This window comes from Dasypus novemcinctus, chromosome 5 (assembly GCF_030445035.2).
Source record: "Dasypus novemcinctus isolate mDasNov1 chromosome 5, mDasNov1.1.hap2, whole genome shotgun sequence".
Lineage (NCBI taxonomy): Eukaryota > Metazoa > Chordata > Mammalia > Cingulata > Dasypodidae > Dasypus > Dasypus novemcinctus.
In genome coordinates this window covers 118320705-118337111 of record NC_080677.1, presented here as the reverse complement: position 1 = coordinate 118337111, position 16407 = coordinate 118320705, and the positions used below count along the sequence as shown (strand labels likewise).

The window sequence follows — 16407 nt, the reverse complement described above, 5'->3', positions numbered from 1 at the left end:
TATTTGGTTTCATACAAACTGAACTTCAAAAGCATGCACATATACTTTTCCTACAATCCTCTGTTCCCACAGCATTTTTAAAATTTGTTACCATTATATCTTTTTACACCATATGTCCAAAAACATAGATTTATCATTACTTTTTTTTTCTTCCCCTCCTCTTCCCTGGCCATGCTGTTTTTGCTGTTTGTGTCCATTCGCTATGTGATCTTCTGTATCTATTTCTCTTTTTGTCTTCTCTTCTCATCTTTCTCCTCTTTCTCCTCTAGGGTTCCCTGGGATTTGATCCTGGGGAACTCTGATGTGGAGAGAGTTTCCCTGTCAATTGTGCCACCTCAGTTCCTGCTCTCTGCTGCGCTTCACCTTGACTCTCCCCTTTGTCTCCCTTTTTTTTGCATTGTCATCTTGCTGTGTGACTCACTTGCACAGTCACTGGCTTACCATGTGGGTACTCAGCTTGCTGCACAAGCACTTGGCTTGCTGTGTGGGTGCTCAGCTCACTAAGCAGGCACTCATGCAGGCTCTTGACTTACCGCATGGGCACTCAGCTCACTGTGTGGACTCTTGGCTCACCATGCAGGCACTGGCTTGCTGCACAGACACACTTTTTTTTCTTTTCACCAGGAGGGCTCAGGAATTGAACCCAGATCCTCCCATATGGTAGATAGAGGTCCTACCACTTGAGCCACATCGCTTCCCATCATTACTTTTAATACATTTGCATTTTAACACTTGTAGGAAGTGAAAGGTGGCGTTACATAACAATGTAATATCATAATACCAGCATTTATAATTACCCAAATGGTTGCCTTTACCACAGTTCTTTATTTCTTTATGCTGCTTCAGACCAGTCTCATATCCTTTCCTTTCAGTCTGAAGAACTCCCTTAAGCATTGCTTTTAAGGCAGGTCAAGTGGTGATGTACTCCCTCAGCTTTTGTTTATCTGATAATGTCTTAATTTCTCCCTCATTTTCAGAAAGAGAGTGTCACCAGATACAAAATCTTGGCTGGCAGTTGTTTTCTTTCAATACTTTTAAGTATTTCAACCCACTGCCTTCTTGCCTGTGGTTTCTGATGAGAAATCAGCACTCAGTCTAATAGGAACTCCCTGGTACATAACACACTGTTTTTACTCCTGCAGCTTTCAGAACTCTTTGTCCTTTGCATTTGATGGTGTAATCAGTATATGACGGGGTATATTTTTCTTCATGTTTATCCTGTTGGTTGTTCTCTGAGCTTCTTGGGTGTGCATATTCACATCTTTTGTTAAGTTCTCTGTCTGTTTCTTTGAGTATTCCTTCTGTCTGTTTCTTTCTTTCTTCTCCTTCTGGGATTCCCATAATGCATATATTGGTGTGCTTGATGGTTTCCCATAGCTGCTTTAGGTTATTTTCACTTGTAATATTTCTTTTTTCTTTCTACTCCTCAGCATGACTCATTTCAAGTGTCTTGTCTTCAAGTTCACTGATTCTTTCTTCTGCTAGCTGCACTCTGCTCTTTAAAACCTCCTGGGCATTTTTCATTTCAGTTATTGTGGTTTTCAACTCCATTAGTTCTGTTTGGCTCCTTTTTAAAATTTCTATCTCTTTACTTAGAGATATATTGCTCATTCATTGTTTTTGCTTGTTCATTGTTTTTCTGATATCCTTTAGTTCTTTCTCTGTACTTTCCTTCATCTCCTTGAATACTTTAACATCATTTCTTTTTAAATGGCTTTTTTGGTATGTTCACATTCTCTTCTTCATTGGTGTTTTCTGTAATTTTATTCTCTTCCTTTGGATGGGCCATCATTTCCCATTTCCTTGTTTGTCTTTGTATTCTTATTCTTGTACACTGTATATTTTAATATTTTAAAATGCTAACTCTGGGATTTCTTTCCTGGGATGTCTGTTTTTGGATTTGTAACTGGTTGGATATAAGACAGAGATTTTCTTGAACTTCAGCCTTCCTCCTATCAGGAAGTTCTGCCCAAGGTGAATGCACTGAGCAGGGCCTCTGTTTTGTCCTGGGCTTTTGCTTGCTAGTTGCATTGCAGCTCCCCATTTTCAGTAGTTTGTCCCCTCTGTTTTCGCAGGAGAAAAATCTCCCTCTCCCAGGTATCCAAAGCTAATTTGCTTTTATCCTAGACTGTCCACCTCTATAGATTTTTACATGACTTCCTTTTCCACACTGCTTTTGCCTTGAGGGCAAATTCTGGGTGAAGGGTCATCCTGGAGAGGACTTTCCCAGGTCAGTCTTTCCCAGCTGAAACAGAGCCAGCAACCCATGAAGAGGGCATGGACTGGCTCCAAAGTGACCTGTGGAGGAAATCAGGAAGGGTACTAAAGTCTTCTCCAACTGTTCTCCAATGATGAGCTTTCCTGGGATGCCCAGCAAATGCAGCCCTTCACTAACTTTCCCTCACAGTCCTGAGGAAGCTCCACATCTTTGAGTATCCATTGCCTTGTCCCTGTTAAGGGAGAGTTGAGACAATGGCTGCTACTGCCTTTGTCTGGGGCAAAGTTGAAACAAAGGCTGTTGCTGCCTTTGTCCAGGGTGGGTTGAAACAATACCTGCCCTCAGAGCAGGGAACCCTGTGATCTGAATTCCCTAATTGAAAGCTGTGATTGGTGATCAACCATGACATCCCCGTTCTAGGGGAAAAGAGTTTTTATACCCCTTTCTGTCACCAGCAGCTAGCCCGGGAATGGACTCTGCAGCAATTAACTGCAGGGGTGGAGTTAGGGTGCCAATAGTCATCACATGGAGAGAGTAATATACAGTTCTTTTTTGCAATTTATCAGTCTCTTCCTCCTGCTCTTCCTCAGAGGCTGTACAGTATTCTTCTGGCCTCAGGAGTTTCAATATAGTTGTTTCATACAGTTTCTTCCTGATTAAATAGTTGTCTTGGTGGAAGGACTGAGTCTTGGAGCTCCCTACTCTGCGTGTCTCCCCCAGAAGTTCCTTCTGCTTAGTGGTTTTTAATTACTGATTCAATCTCTTTACCAGTTATTAGGTTACTGAGATATTATCTTTCTTCTTGAGTCAGGGTAGGTAATTTGCATGTTTCTAGGAATTTGTCCATCCCATCTAGGTTATCTAATTTGTTGCTGTGCAGTTGTTCACTTTATCCTCTTATATTCTTTTGTATTTCACTGGGGTCCATAGCAATGTCCTCAATTTCATTTTGGATTTTAGTTCTTTGTGTCCTCTCTCTTTTTCTTTGTCAGTCTAGCTAAATGATTATCAATTTTATCGTTCTTTTCAAAGAACCCACATTTGCTTTTGATTGATTCTGTTGTTGTTTTTTATTCTGTATTTCATTGATTTCTGCTCTAATCTTTGTTATTTCCTTCCTTATGTTCACTTTTGTTTAGTTTATTCTTTTTCTAGCTCCTCCAGTTTTGAGATGAGTTCTCTGCTTTCAGATCTTTCTCCCTTTTCAATGTAAGCTTTTAGAGCTATAAGTTTCCCTCTCAGTATTGCCTTTTCTGCATCTCATAAATTTTGTTTGGTATGTTGTGTTTTTATTTGCACTTACCTCAAGATATTTCCTAATTTTACTTGTGATTTCTTCTTTGACCCATTGATTGTTTAAGAGTACATGTTTAATTTCTACTTATTTGTGAATTTTCCATTTCTCCCTCTGTTAGTGATTTATAGCTTCATTCCACTGTGGTTGGAGAATATACATTGTATTGTTTCAGTATTTTCAAATTTTTTGTGACTTCTTTTGCTACCCAATATATGATCCATGTGCACTAAAGAAGAATGTGTATTCTTTTGCTGTTGTGTGAATTGTTCTATATATGTCTGTTAGGTCTAGTTGGTTTAGAGTATTGTTCCAGTCTTCTATTTCCTTATTGTTCTTCTGTCTAGATTTTCTATCCATTACTGAAGAGGTGTATTGAAGTCTCCTAGTCTTAATGTAGAACCATCTATTTCTCCTTTCAAATCTGTCAGTATTTGCTTTATGTATTTTGGGACTGTGCATTAATGTGCATATATTTATAATCATTATGAATTCTTGTTGAATTGACCTCTTTATCAATATATAATTATCTTCTTTGTCTCTTGTAACAGTTTTTGACTTAAAGTCTATTTTATCTGTTATTAGTATAGCTACCCCAGATCTCTTTTGGTTATTGTTTGTGTGGTGCGTATTTTTTTCCAACCTTTTATTTTCAACCTACTTATATCTTTGAATTTAAGGTGAGTCTCTTGTAAACAGCATATAGTTGGGTCTTGCTTTTTTATCCGTTCATCTGTTCTGCAAGTCTCTGCCTTTTCACTGGTAAGTTTAATCTATTTACATCAAATGGAGCTATTGATAATGCATTGTTTTCTTCTGTCATTGTGCTATTTTGTCTTTGTCTTATATCTCTCTTTTACCCTGAGTTCTTCCACTAATTCCTACTTCCATTTTATTATTATTTTATTGTACCATTTTGAGTCCCTTCTCTTTTCTTTCTGAATATATTTTTCTTTGAGATTAGTATGGGTTAAAATTTAACATCCTAAATCTATAACAATCATATTTGACTTTATACCAACTTATTTTCAATAGCATACACATACACTGTTCTTATACCTCTTCTTATTTTGGAAGGGACACTTTTGTTTACTTTTGTCTTTTTGCTATCTGTAGTGATGCCTCTCTGCATAATTTTTTTTTGATTGGTTTTGTTTTTTAGAGTTGGTTTAGTATATTTTAGCTTTGAAAGCCATAGAAATCAGTTATCCAGGTTTTTTTTTTCCTATAAAAGACCCATTTTTCCAAAGCATTATGCATAATTTTAATTAGAATGTAATGACAATAATATTTCATGATTTTAAAAATATGTAATGAAGTCAATGACTCATAGAAGTTATCTGCTGCAATGAGTTGAAGGGAAATTTCATAATCTATATCATTACAGATATAAAATATAATGGCTCAGTATTTTAGTGCTTGACAGGGAAGAATCATGATAAAAAGGTCAATATGAAATCATTTGATTATAGTAGCAATATCTAACATTTGAAATGCATCCATGCATTTATAATCTTATTAGAGTCAAGTGTATTTATTTTCACATCAGTTATAACTGCTATTGCAAAGAAATAATACTGTTGTCCTTCTCCAAGAGATATACACAGAGCAATTTTTCTCTCCAGGGAACTTGTGCAAATCAGTATAAGATCTAAATTCTAAATTCTTCACATGAAACAGGAGAGGCTTCTTCAGATTTGTTTTTTAAAGTCTGGAATGCTGGCACTTTCCAGTTAGGCAACAATTCTTCATTCCCATAATCTGGCTCAGAGCTGCTAATTACTGTGGATCTAGAGCAGCAGACATGATTTCTTTTTAGGTTTCTTCTTTTCCTTTGCTGTTTTTCTGTTTATCTGTCTGACCATTTCACAAACTATCTCATTAATATTGATCTTTGACTTTGCAGAAGATTCTAAAAAGGCATGGTCAAGCCACTGTCTTGCTAAATTCTGACCCTGTTCTTTGCCAACCACTCATTCATCTTTCAGGTTGCATTTATTGCCAACCAAAATCTTTGGAACATCTTCTGTGTCCTTAACCCATAAAATCTGTTCCCTCAGGTCCTGTAAATGTGGTCTGAATTGTAATAGAGTATTCCAGCATAAATCCTTGGCCATTCTTCATATACAAATCCCTCATCACTGTAAATTGCTCTGTCCCTGCTGTATCCAGGATTTTGAGCACTGTTGGCAATCTATCTCACCTTGCTTTCTATTGGAATATTCTATTGTTGGCTCATGTTTTTCAACAAAAATTCCCTGAACAAATTGAACTGTCAGGAAAGTGGATGTGGCTCAAGCGATTGGGCTCCCACCTAACCATATGGAGGCTCCAGGTTTGATTCCTGGAGCCTCCTTTTGCAGGCAAGCTGGCCTGTTCCACAGAGAGTTGATGACCTATGCCATGGAGAGCTCGCACAGCAAGATGACACAACAAAGGGAGACACAAAGGAGAGACAGTGAGAGATGCAGCACTGAGATGGCTTAAGAGACTGAGTGCCTCCCTCCCCCGTCAGAGGTCCCAGGATCGGTTCCTGGTGTCTCCTTAAGAGAAGATAAGGAAGGAAGGCAAGGAGACACAGAAGGCACAGTAAATGAACACAGAGAGCAGACAGCAAGTGCAGGCAGCAGGGGGGAAGTAAATAAAATTAAAAAAATAAATCTTTAAAAAAATTTGAACTGTCAAAGCAGACTGCTCCATGCTTCCTAAACCAAGCACCACTAGTTTGTACACATGCATGGTGTGGTCTGTTTAAATACTGACAATCCCCCAGGTCCATCACCTCCTCCATCTCTTCTTCCTCCTCCTCCTCCCTCCTCTCCACTGTGGATCCTTCTCCAGTTCTGTGTGGCTACCTGTATGACCATTTTTTACTTCCCTCACCTGACTCCATAACCAGAACAGTGGTGGTTTGGGAATGATACTGGGTTTCTCTTTTATATTTTATCCATCATTGCAGTGTATTTGGGACAGAGGGAATCACCATGTAAATACACTTGTCTCCTTCCCTTTTCAGTGTTTTAAACAGTGGGGAGGCATGAGATTTGCTGAAATGCCTTGACACCCCCATGTAGTTGCCTTCCATTTGTCTAGTGTTTTTTAATCCTATTTGATGATGGTGCTCTAGCTTATAGCTCTACAATCATATCAACTTTATGATTGACTAGGTTATATTATAGTGCATTAAATACTTTGATTTCTAGTTATTTGTTGTGGTTAAGGCATAGTAGGCCCTATATATTAGACTATACATTTATATTATAAAGTAGGCACTTTCTGCCTTGCTTACCTCTTTTTATTCTTCTGCATAGACTGTTCTGGAAAAACTGGAAGGGGAGTTACAGGAAGCCAACCAGAACCAGCAGGCTTTGAAGAAAAGCTTCCTAGAACTGACTGAACTCAAACATCTCTTGAAGAAAACCCAGGACTTCTTTGAGGTCATTATTTGGGGACTGTTTATTAAAGGGCCCCTTTTCTCAGAGTCTTGTTTTTCCATTTTGAAAACTGCCTGGTTTGGAATATGAATAAATCACCCTGTTTCTATCCCATGGCTAAGCCACTACTGAGAAGGGCAGAATATTCCACATGGAATAACTGTGGTGCTGGCAGTCCATTCTGATTCGACTAAATGCAAAATTTTCATTGTCTTCATTAAAAAGTTTGTGTCCAAAGTAGCTCAGACAGAAATGACCAAACCATGCAGAGCAGTTAGTTTGCGCAGATTTGATGTTGGTAAGAAGAGCTTGGCCAAGCTTTCTGGTTTGGTAAGGTGCGCTCTACTTTTTGAATTCTGTAAACTATTTGTGGAAAATTAAAGTTTCATTAAAAACAGATAAAGTCTTGAGGTACTATTACAGGTAGTCTAAGTATATTAAATGAATATGGTTATGCTTTGACTTTCAGACTGAAACCAGTTTATATGATGATTTCTTTATTGAAGACACTTCTGGTCTCTTGGAGTTAAGAACTTCACCTACAGCAATGGCTGGAAAGCTGGGGTTAGTAACTTGTGCTCTCAAAGTTACATGTAGGTATATTCCTATCTGGAATGTGATCGATTTTCCTGAATGTTTAAGTGAATGATTGGAGGAACAAATAGCCTCTAGAATAGGGGCTATTTCATGTGAATATATGCCTTCATAAGTAATAAACCCAAGGTAACCTAATAAGCTCTAGTGGGATTGCAGGTAGTGCTACCTTCTAGTTATTGAAGCTTCTAGCACTCCTGAGCCTGAAGAATGCAATGGTAACATTGTTCTTATGTGGGAAAGATGTGGGCATAATTGTTTAGATGGGTTTCCTCAACTCTTCCTGACTTTGGAACAAGGATTTATGGAATTTGTTTTTCCTTTATCTTTAAAATACTGCTTTGAGAATAAAAATGTATTTGGAATTTGAATTTTTAAGTGTAATTAGAACTGGGATTAGAAATGTAATAAAGTTTTCAGCAATTAGCAGTGATGTGACATGGTTATACCCATCAGAATATGTGGTGATTCCAAGCACCGAGTGAAGTGCTCCTTCATCTTCTAGCTGTACATCTTCATGTCCTATGCGCCTTCTCTCTTTACCCCACTCCCTATGCCTCAGTAATGTCTCCTCTTATGACTGCACAGGTTCACAGCCGGTGTCATAAACAGGGAGAGAATGGCTTCCTTTGAGAGGTTACTATGGCGAGTTTGCCGAGGAAACGTCTACTTGAAGTTCAGTGAGATTGACACGACCATGGAAGATCCTGTAACAGTGGGTATCTCAAGCTCCAGAAGACTTCCTCCTAAATTTCTACAGTCCTCACCAAAGGGATTTTGTCTTCCTCTCTATTTTTATGAAACTAATATCCACTCCTTTCTTTTTTTTCTTTTCCTTTTTTTTTTTTTAAACAGTTGAAAGTTCACCTCAAGGACTGATTTTTGCTAACACCTCATAATTGGCTCGTTCTGCCAAGAAACTTAAATATATTACTGACAGCAGCTAGGTCTTACTAAGAACAAATAAGTGGTCTCAAACTTTAATATGCAGTGTCACCTTGGGAAGCATAGTAAAATGCAGATTCTGATTCAATAGGTCTGAGATTCTGGGGTGGGACCTGAAGTTTTGCAGTTCTAACGAGCTTCGAGATGATGCTGATGCTATTAGTTAATGGACCACACATTCCTGAATAACAAGGACCTCTACCAGCCTATTCATTGGAGGGCCACAAAGTGATTGCCCTTATTTCCTAGGGTTTTACTTCCTGAACCTTTCAGTTGTGTTTAAACCCAATCACTCTTTAATTCCAAGGATTTGGGCTAGTTTCTGAAGGAGTCTTATAATCCTTTCCAGAATAGGAACAACAACAGCAAAATAATAAATGTTGCTGTGTTTTATTTATGGAAAGCAACTTCATAGTTAAAAGAAATGAAATTTAAAATATTAAAAAATATTAGATGTTTTTTAAAAAACACAAAAATTCACCATTCTAATGTTATTAGTTTTATTATTCTCTCATCCTGTTTTCTCTTGTCCATAGCCATAGCCAGATGTTATTTTATATGATTGTAGTAATAAAATAGAAAAAAATTTTTTCTCCTTTTCTTCACTTTAAGTAATATAAGATTCCTCCATATTATATGCATCCTTTATAAATATTATTTTAAAATTTGTTATTGAATCATCACCTTTAATAATCATATTTTGACATGTAATAGTCATGATGGTAAGGAGAGAATATTTATAATGTAGGCATCTGGAAAAAGATAACTTTAGTTTGGTGGCATTGAAGGTCACTGAACAGATGTCGTGAGGTCAGAATGGTTTTGTTGGGTTAGGAGACAAGAAGGGCCTAAGCAATTCAGAAAATGTATAGGGGTGGATTCCATTGGTGAGGGAAACTTTGGAAATAATGCAAAGCAGTCAGTTCCAAAAATATTATCCTAAAACAGCCCTGTGCTACCCCAGTGAACAACTGCCAAAGAGATGATTCCTTTTTATATTATTTTTAATGGGAAATTAATATTTCCATTGAGTTGATGTGACATTATTTTTGGAGGCTTCCAATATTTTTTTAGAATATGTATACTACAATGAACATCTCCATACATGTAAAGTTTTGCTTTCTTTTGAATTATTTCCATAATATGAATTAGAGGAAATAGGTTGCTGATGTATGGGTATTTTTGTGACTTTTGATGTGTCCTCACAAATGACTTTTTAGTGTGATTGTACCTGATTCCATTCCTGAGTGTGTGTGTGAGAGCTTTGGATTTGTTGGAACTGTCCCAAGATTGAGTTTCTTAATTTTCCTTCTTTCAAGCTAAATAGGAGTAAAACAGCACGTTGCTTTCAGTCACATTTTTTTTTTTTTTTTTGCTTTTAGTAAGAGTTGAATATTTTCACATGTTTGTGAAATATATATTCTCTCTGGTGAATTGTCAGAGTTGGGATTTAAGAATGCAAGTTAAAAACCTTGTGAGAAGCACACAGTGAGCAACTGTGTGAGGGAGAAAGCCCATGAGGCTTTATCTTTGTTAAATATCAAGTACCCACCTGCCTCTGAAATGTAGATGGGTTAACTCCCAGGAGCGATGCTGGTTTTTAAAAATGATTAATTAATTAATTAATTTTGGTAACATATCTACAACATAACATTTCCCATTTTAGCCACTTTGAAACATACAATTTAGTGATGTTAATTACATTCACAATGTTGTACTTTCACCACTACCATCCATTACCAGAATACGTTAGCTGTTTTTAAGTGCCACAATATCCTAGTATGCTACCCTGGATGTTTTCTTGTTTCCTAACACAGCTCTTAAGTTAGGGATCAGAGCTGAACATTAGGCCCTGCTGTGGTCTAACTGGAGTGGCAAATAGTCAACTGCCACTCTAAGGTTGCATTGGTCTCCCTGAAGTCCCCATGTGGCCTACCTTATTGGCCTTGTCATCAACTATCGTGAACTAATAATTTTGATGGATGGGGAGAAATTGAATTTTTCAATTTATGTTATATATAGTTTTTGAACTTAAAAGCAGGATTTTACATGTTTCCCTATTCTAACAATAAGACAATTTCTTTTACTTGTTCTGATTTTTCAGAAAGAAGAAATTAAAAAGAATATATTCATCATATTTTTTCAAGGAGAACAGCTCAGGCAGAAAATCAAGAAGATCTGTGATGGGTAAGAGAGGCTAATGGCTCTTTCATTAGTGATTTAGATCAAGATTAGGTGGAGGTGTGCAATGCAAAATACACATTAGTGGGTTTTCTTTGAGGTCTGTTAGAATTTTAGAATAACTTTTCCAAGTTTGGCAATATAGTGCTGAAAATGCAACTGACCTTTTTCTTTTAGGAGGTACTGGGCATTAAACACAGGACTTCATACATAGGAAGCAGGCACTCAACGACTGAACTACATCTGCTCCCCAATGAGAGTTGTATTTTTTTGTTTGTTCATTTTTAGGAGGTACTGGGGATTGAACTTGGGACCTCGTACGTGGGAAACAGGCGCTCAACCACTTGAGCTACATCCACTCCCTAACAACTGACTTTTTTTTTTTTAAGCTTTATTTTTATTTATTTCTCTCCCCTTCCCGCCCCCTCCCCAGTTGTCTGTTCTCTGTGTCCATTTGCTGTGTGTTCTTCTTTGTCTGCTTCTGTTGTTGTCAGTGGCACGGGAATCTGTGTTTCTTTTTATTCTGTCATCTTGCTGTGTCAACTCTCCATGTGTGTGGCGCCATTCTTGGGCAGGCTGCACTTTCTTTCGTGCTGGGCGGCTCTCCTTACGGGGCGCACTCCTTGCGCATGGGGCTCCCCTATGCGGGGGGCACCCCTGCGTGGCAGGGCACTCCTTGCGCGCATCAGCACAGCACGTGTGCCAGTTCCACACAGGTCAAGGAAGCCCGGGGTTTGAACTGCGGACCTCCCATGTGGTAGGTGGACGCCCTGTCCATTGGGCCAAGTCCACTTCCCACAACTGACTTTTAATAGCTACAGGAATAGGAACAGAGAGAATTTGAATAAACACAATTTAAAGGTAATGAAAGTAGACATTTTAACCATTTCTGTGTATTTCCTCTCAAACAGAATGGCTGAATTCTTTTTTTTTCTCTCGTTGATTTTGCTCATTGCTTATTGTTTTTGCCCGTTGTTAATTTGTCTTCTTTAGGAGGCACCTGGAACTGAACCTGGGACCTCCCATGTGGGAAGCAGGTGCCCAACTTCCGGAGCCATATCCTCTCCCTGAATTGTTTCTAATTTTACAGAATCATCTTATATCCAGCCCCTTATAGGCAGAAATTACAGAAGGGTATTCATACATTAATAAATCTGGGGGTGGGGAAGAAGAGACAAGAATTTATGGTTTGAATGATGCCCATTCATGTAAAAATACCGCCTTGATTCAGATAGCAGGCAAGCAACATGTTGGTAATTCTTATAACTGGGGCTCATTTTCCCATTGCCTAGGAGGCAATCGTTCTAAGGAAAGGAGGCTATCCAACCAGTCAGCAAATGACTACTTACAGGAAAGTGGGTACAAAATACTTTTCAGCAATAACTGTGTCCTTTGAAATGTTTCAAACACAGTTTTCGAGCCACCATATACCCCTGCCCAGAGCATGCGGTGGAGCGCAGAGAGATGTTAGATGGTGTCAACGTGAGACTGGAAGATTTAATCACTGTAAGTGAGGCCCCCTGTCTCTACCTGCGTTCAGGGACTGATCAGAATGGGGGCCGCAGATGGGTTACTGCTGCCATTTCCTAAGTCCTCTTCCCCAGGGCACTTGCTAGAAGGCTGGCTGGGATGTTTACTGTTTCAGCTTTGCTCCAGATGGTTTAATAATCAGAAAACAGTGTCCCATAAGCTAGAGGTCATTGTGATGATTCTGCATGCTGGCGTGGTTTAGAGTTTGCCACTGCCTCAGCCAACCTTCAGGCAGCTGCTCTAATCTGATAAAAGAAGCACTTTATTGCAGACTAGGTTGCATCTAAGCAAAACTAACTAGCTAATTAAGTGGAACAATCAGTCTGATTTTTTTCCCACTGAATTGCCCAGTGTTTTGAGTTGACCAATTGATTCTGTAATAACAGTGATTCTGGTTCTGCCATGAGAACACACCCCAGATTGACATCTTCTTATAAAGTCTGTCATCATCCAGGGTGGCACTTAACCCTTTTATGATTAGAACTGTTCAATACACAGCAGCTTTGCAAATCATCCTTAAAGGCGGCTGGGCCTAACTCAAACTGTTTATTCTAGATCAGTGCTGTCTACCAGTACTTCCTCCAGTGATGGAAATTTTATGAAACCCACACTGTCCAATGCAGTAGCCATGAGCCACAAATGTGGCTACTAAGCCTTGAAACATGGCTAATGCATCCGAAGAACTGAATATTTAATTTTATTCACTGTTAATTACTTAAAATTTAAGTAGCTGCATGTGCTTACTGTATTGGCCAGTGCAGTTCTAGATTCTCAATTGAGTGTTTGGAAAGTTGGATTGTTTCATAATTTTCTGGTTGGCAGACATTTTTACCTTCCCAGAAAATATGTGTTTAATTTCTTAAATTAATCCTCTCTGTTGCCTTCCTGTCACTTGTGGAGAAGACCACGTTTCCCTTGAGCAATCACTCTTGAAGACCTTTCCCCCAAACTCCCTCGATTTTTTTTTTTTTTGAGGTACTGTGGCCAGGGATTGAACCCGGGACTTTGTATGTGGGAAGCCGGTGTCCAACTACTGAGCCACATTGGCACCCCTGAGTTGGTTATTTAATTTGTTTGTAGTTTGTTTTTGTTTTTGTTTTTAGGAGGTACCAGGGACCGAACCTGGGGCCTCCTATGTGAGAAGCAGGTGCTCAACTGCTTGAGCTACGTCTGCTCCCCAACCCCCGACCAGACTTAGTTTTGTGAAAACTTCATTAGGAGAATGGGAAAGAAATGATGTATACGAATGTTTTATATCACTTGGATAGTCACATGGAAAGGTTACTGAAAAAGGTTACTCTAATTATTGTATCTCCAGAACATGAAAACTAATTCCATTAAATAGATTCTATGTGGACCAGATCACCCGTTCAATCCTCCATGAATTCATTTAGTATTTATTGGAGGGATTGTGTATCAAAGCATTTTGGTAGGACTGTGAGAAATTTAGGAGAAAAGGAAGATACAATCCTTGCCCAAAGATTTAACCTCCCGTTGGGGAGATAAATGGCCCTTGAGAATGAAATGCCAGGTGAGAAATGCCAGGTGAGAAATGCCAGAGCTGAGGTAGGCACTTTGGCGATGAACCTGCATTTTTGCCATAGAGCCAACCATCTCCAGGAATTTTGCTTGTTTTTCTCCGTGCTACTTTTGCCCTGGTCTCCATAGGTCATCACGCAGACGGAGTCTTACCGCCAGCGCCTGCTGCAGGAAGCGGCTGCCAACTGGCACTCGTGGGCTGTCAAAGTGCAGAAGATGAAGGCCATTTACCACATCCTGAACTTGTGCAACATCGATGTCACCCAGAAGTGCATCATCGCTGAGATCTGGTTTCCTGTGGCAGACACAGGACGCATCAGGAAGGCGTTAGAGCAAGGCATGGTGAGCAGCAGGCGGAGCCGGGGAAGAGTCCTGGCCAGCCTCGTCAGCCTCTCTGTAGGGCCTCCTGGTCCAGTGAACTTCACAAGTTACTTCTTGATGCAGTTGTCTCCATCTTTGCATTGTCAGTTCCTAATCCAGTGAAAGGGCACCTACCAGAAACTCTTTTTTAGTTCAGTGTTAGACAAATACTTGGCATTTCTTTAATCTTCAGCAAGTATACACGGAGCACCGATGTGCCAGTACCTGCGCAGGTTATGACTGTAGATGCCACGGAAAAAGGCACCATCCCTTCCTTCAAGGAGGTTCCAGTCTAGCTGGGTAGACGGACAACCGAGCACCTGCAATACTAGTAAAATGCTCGCTCTGTGTCAGCAGCTGTTCTTAGCACATTATGGGCCTTATTTTATTTAATTCTCCCGACTCTTTTCATTCATCTCTTAGACATTCACTGTGTTCCAGGAACTGATCTGGGGCTACACTGAAAGCCAAGGCCCTGCCTGATAAACTTTCTAGAAAGGGAGATGGACGGTAGGCATGTTCATAACCGATGGGATGTCAGGCAGCTCTGAGTAGTGGCAGAGAATAAAGCAGGGGCTGGGGAGAGGTGGGGTGGGGAGGAGGGGGCCTCTGCGGGAGCAGGCTGCTCTGAGCAGACTCCCTGCTTGCCATGAGGAGGGCCGTGGGGAGAGGGGGAAGAGCTTTCAGGATGAGGGATCAGAAGGTAAGGGCCTTGCGGTGGGAGTGGACCAGGACATAGGAGCTCGTTTTACCCTCTTTCTACAGATGAGGAAACTGGGGCACAGAGAGAAGCCACATGGCCATGGTCCCAGAGCCAGAAGACAGGATTTGAATTCACAAGTGTTTCTCTTAACCCCCAACACTACAGTGTCCCCACCTCACAGTCCAGTAAGTGCCCAAACGGGCCACTTCAAAGGAGCATTTGACCCAGACTTGGAAGGCAGGGGTGCTTCCTGGGAGTGGCGTGTGAGCTGAGCCCTGGTAGGTAAGCAGGTGAGGAGAGGCAGGGAGGAGCCGGGCTGGCCCACGCCCTGAAGGCAGGGGCTGGAGACAAAGCGTGCAAGTTCAGGGAGGCCGAGGGCCTTGACAGCAGTGTGAGCAATCTGACTTTATTCCCATGCCATGGAGTGATACGATCCAGGTTACATTTTAGGAACATTTCACTGCAGTATAGAAGAGACGGCAGGGCTGTGGGGAGGTGTCTTAATGCAGGGGTTTGAATGGAATTGAACCGAATGACACCCTGTAATTCCAAAAGAGCTGAATTTCCTGCAAAGTTCCTTAAAGGATCACTAGGACCTTAGGTCTGTTTTTTATGGTTTCCTCAGTCTTCTGAAGTAAAAAAAAAAAAGTGTTTCCTCAGATAGGAACAGAATGTGCTGTGGGGGGGAGGAGATGAGGAGGAGGGTGGAGGGCTGAGGACCGTGGGAAGGAGAAACTAAAGGGATAGAAGTGGGATTGGTACTATCATTATCATCATCAAAAATAAGCAAGAAATACCTGTGTTAGGCATTTTGTCAGCTGCTCAGTAACGTGGGAAAAAAAGAAGAGGAACCCACAGTCTTTGCCCTAAAGGATGTCATAATCACACACACGAAAACATACATAACAATCCCATAAGATACTTCTCCATTTGTTAGCTTTGTGACCTTGCAGAAGTTACTTAACCTCTCTGTGCCTTGGTTTTTGTAAAATGGGGCTTTTGATGATCCCTACCTCATGGGGTTGTTAGGAGAACTGATGCCTGTAAAACGCTGAGAACTTAACAATTGGTGTTCAGTCCCATTAAAAGTGAAGATGGTAAGTGCCATTGGAGATGAGTAGCCAGTGAGGCCCCTGGGGGCTGAGAAATTGTTGAGACTTAGGGAAGTGGGAAGGAGAGGTGGTTACCATTCCAAATTTGGGAAAAGATTTGAAAACAAAGGTGAAGAAACAGGAATGTTCGTCATGTGTTTGAGTCTGTTTGGCTGATTTCCATAGGGAAGTAGTGGGGGGAGGGTGAAGGTGTGAATGGAGATTAAGTCAATATTGTAAAGAAGTCTTGATTACATGACTAAAGAGTTTTGATTTCATTCCTTAGACAATAAGAAGCCTTTGAAGATTTTTGAGCAGGAGAGTAACACGAATGAAGTAGGGTTTTTTACTATTTTGTTTTATTAAAAGAAGGATTAAACTGTCTGGAGTGCAAGATAAATGGAAGGGAAAGAGACTGGAGGAAGGTGGCAAGGCTCAGGGCCAGGGTGGGGGCTGTGGGAGTGGAGATAAGAAGGATTCTGAAGGGAGAATTAACAGAATTTGGTGACTGAATCTGT

The 16407-nt window shown here is 40.2% G+C and overlaps 1 protein-coding gene across 5 annotated transcripts in view; it reads left to right on the top strand.

The window, feature by feature from the left end:
* ATP6V0A4 (ATPase H+ transporting V0 subunit a4) overlaps positions 1-16407 on the top strand; it is a 122964-nt gene that overhangs the window by 48181 nt on the left and 58376 nt on the right. For 4 of the 5 annotated variants that reach the window (XR_009185893.1, XM_058297440.1, XM_058297441.2 and 1 more), the window contains 7 exons: positions 6824-6949; positions 7416-7510; positions 8129-8255; positions 10590-10672; positions 12079-12172; positions 13865-14077; positions 14861-14983. Coding sequence is in view for 4 of the 5 variants with exons in the window: in XM_058297440.1 (XP_058153423.1) it covers positions 6824-6949; positions 7416-7510; positions 8129-8255; positions 10590-10672; positions 12079-12172; positions 13865-14077; positions 14861-14983 (861 nt within the window). In the remaining variant the exon portion in view is untranslated. The remainder of the gene's footprint in view (positions 1-6823; positions 6950-7415; positions 7511-8128; positions 8256-10589; positions 10673-12078; positions 12173-13864; positions 14078-14860; positions 14984-16407) is intronic. The other variant, XM_004462138.4, reaches the window with a different exon arrangement.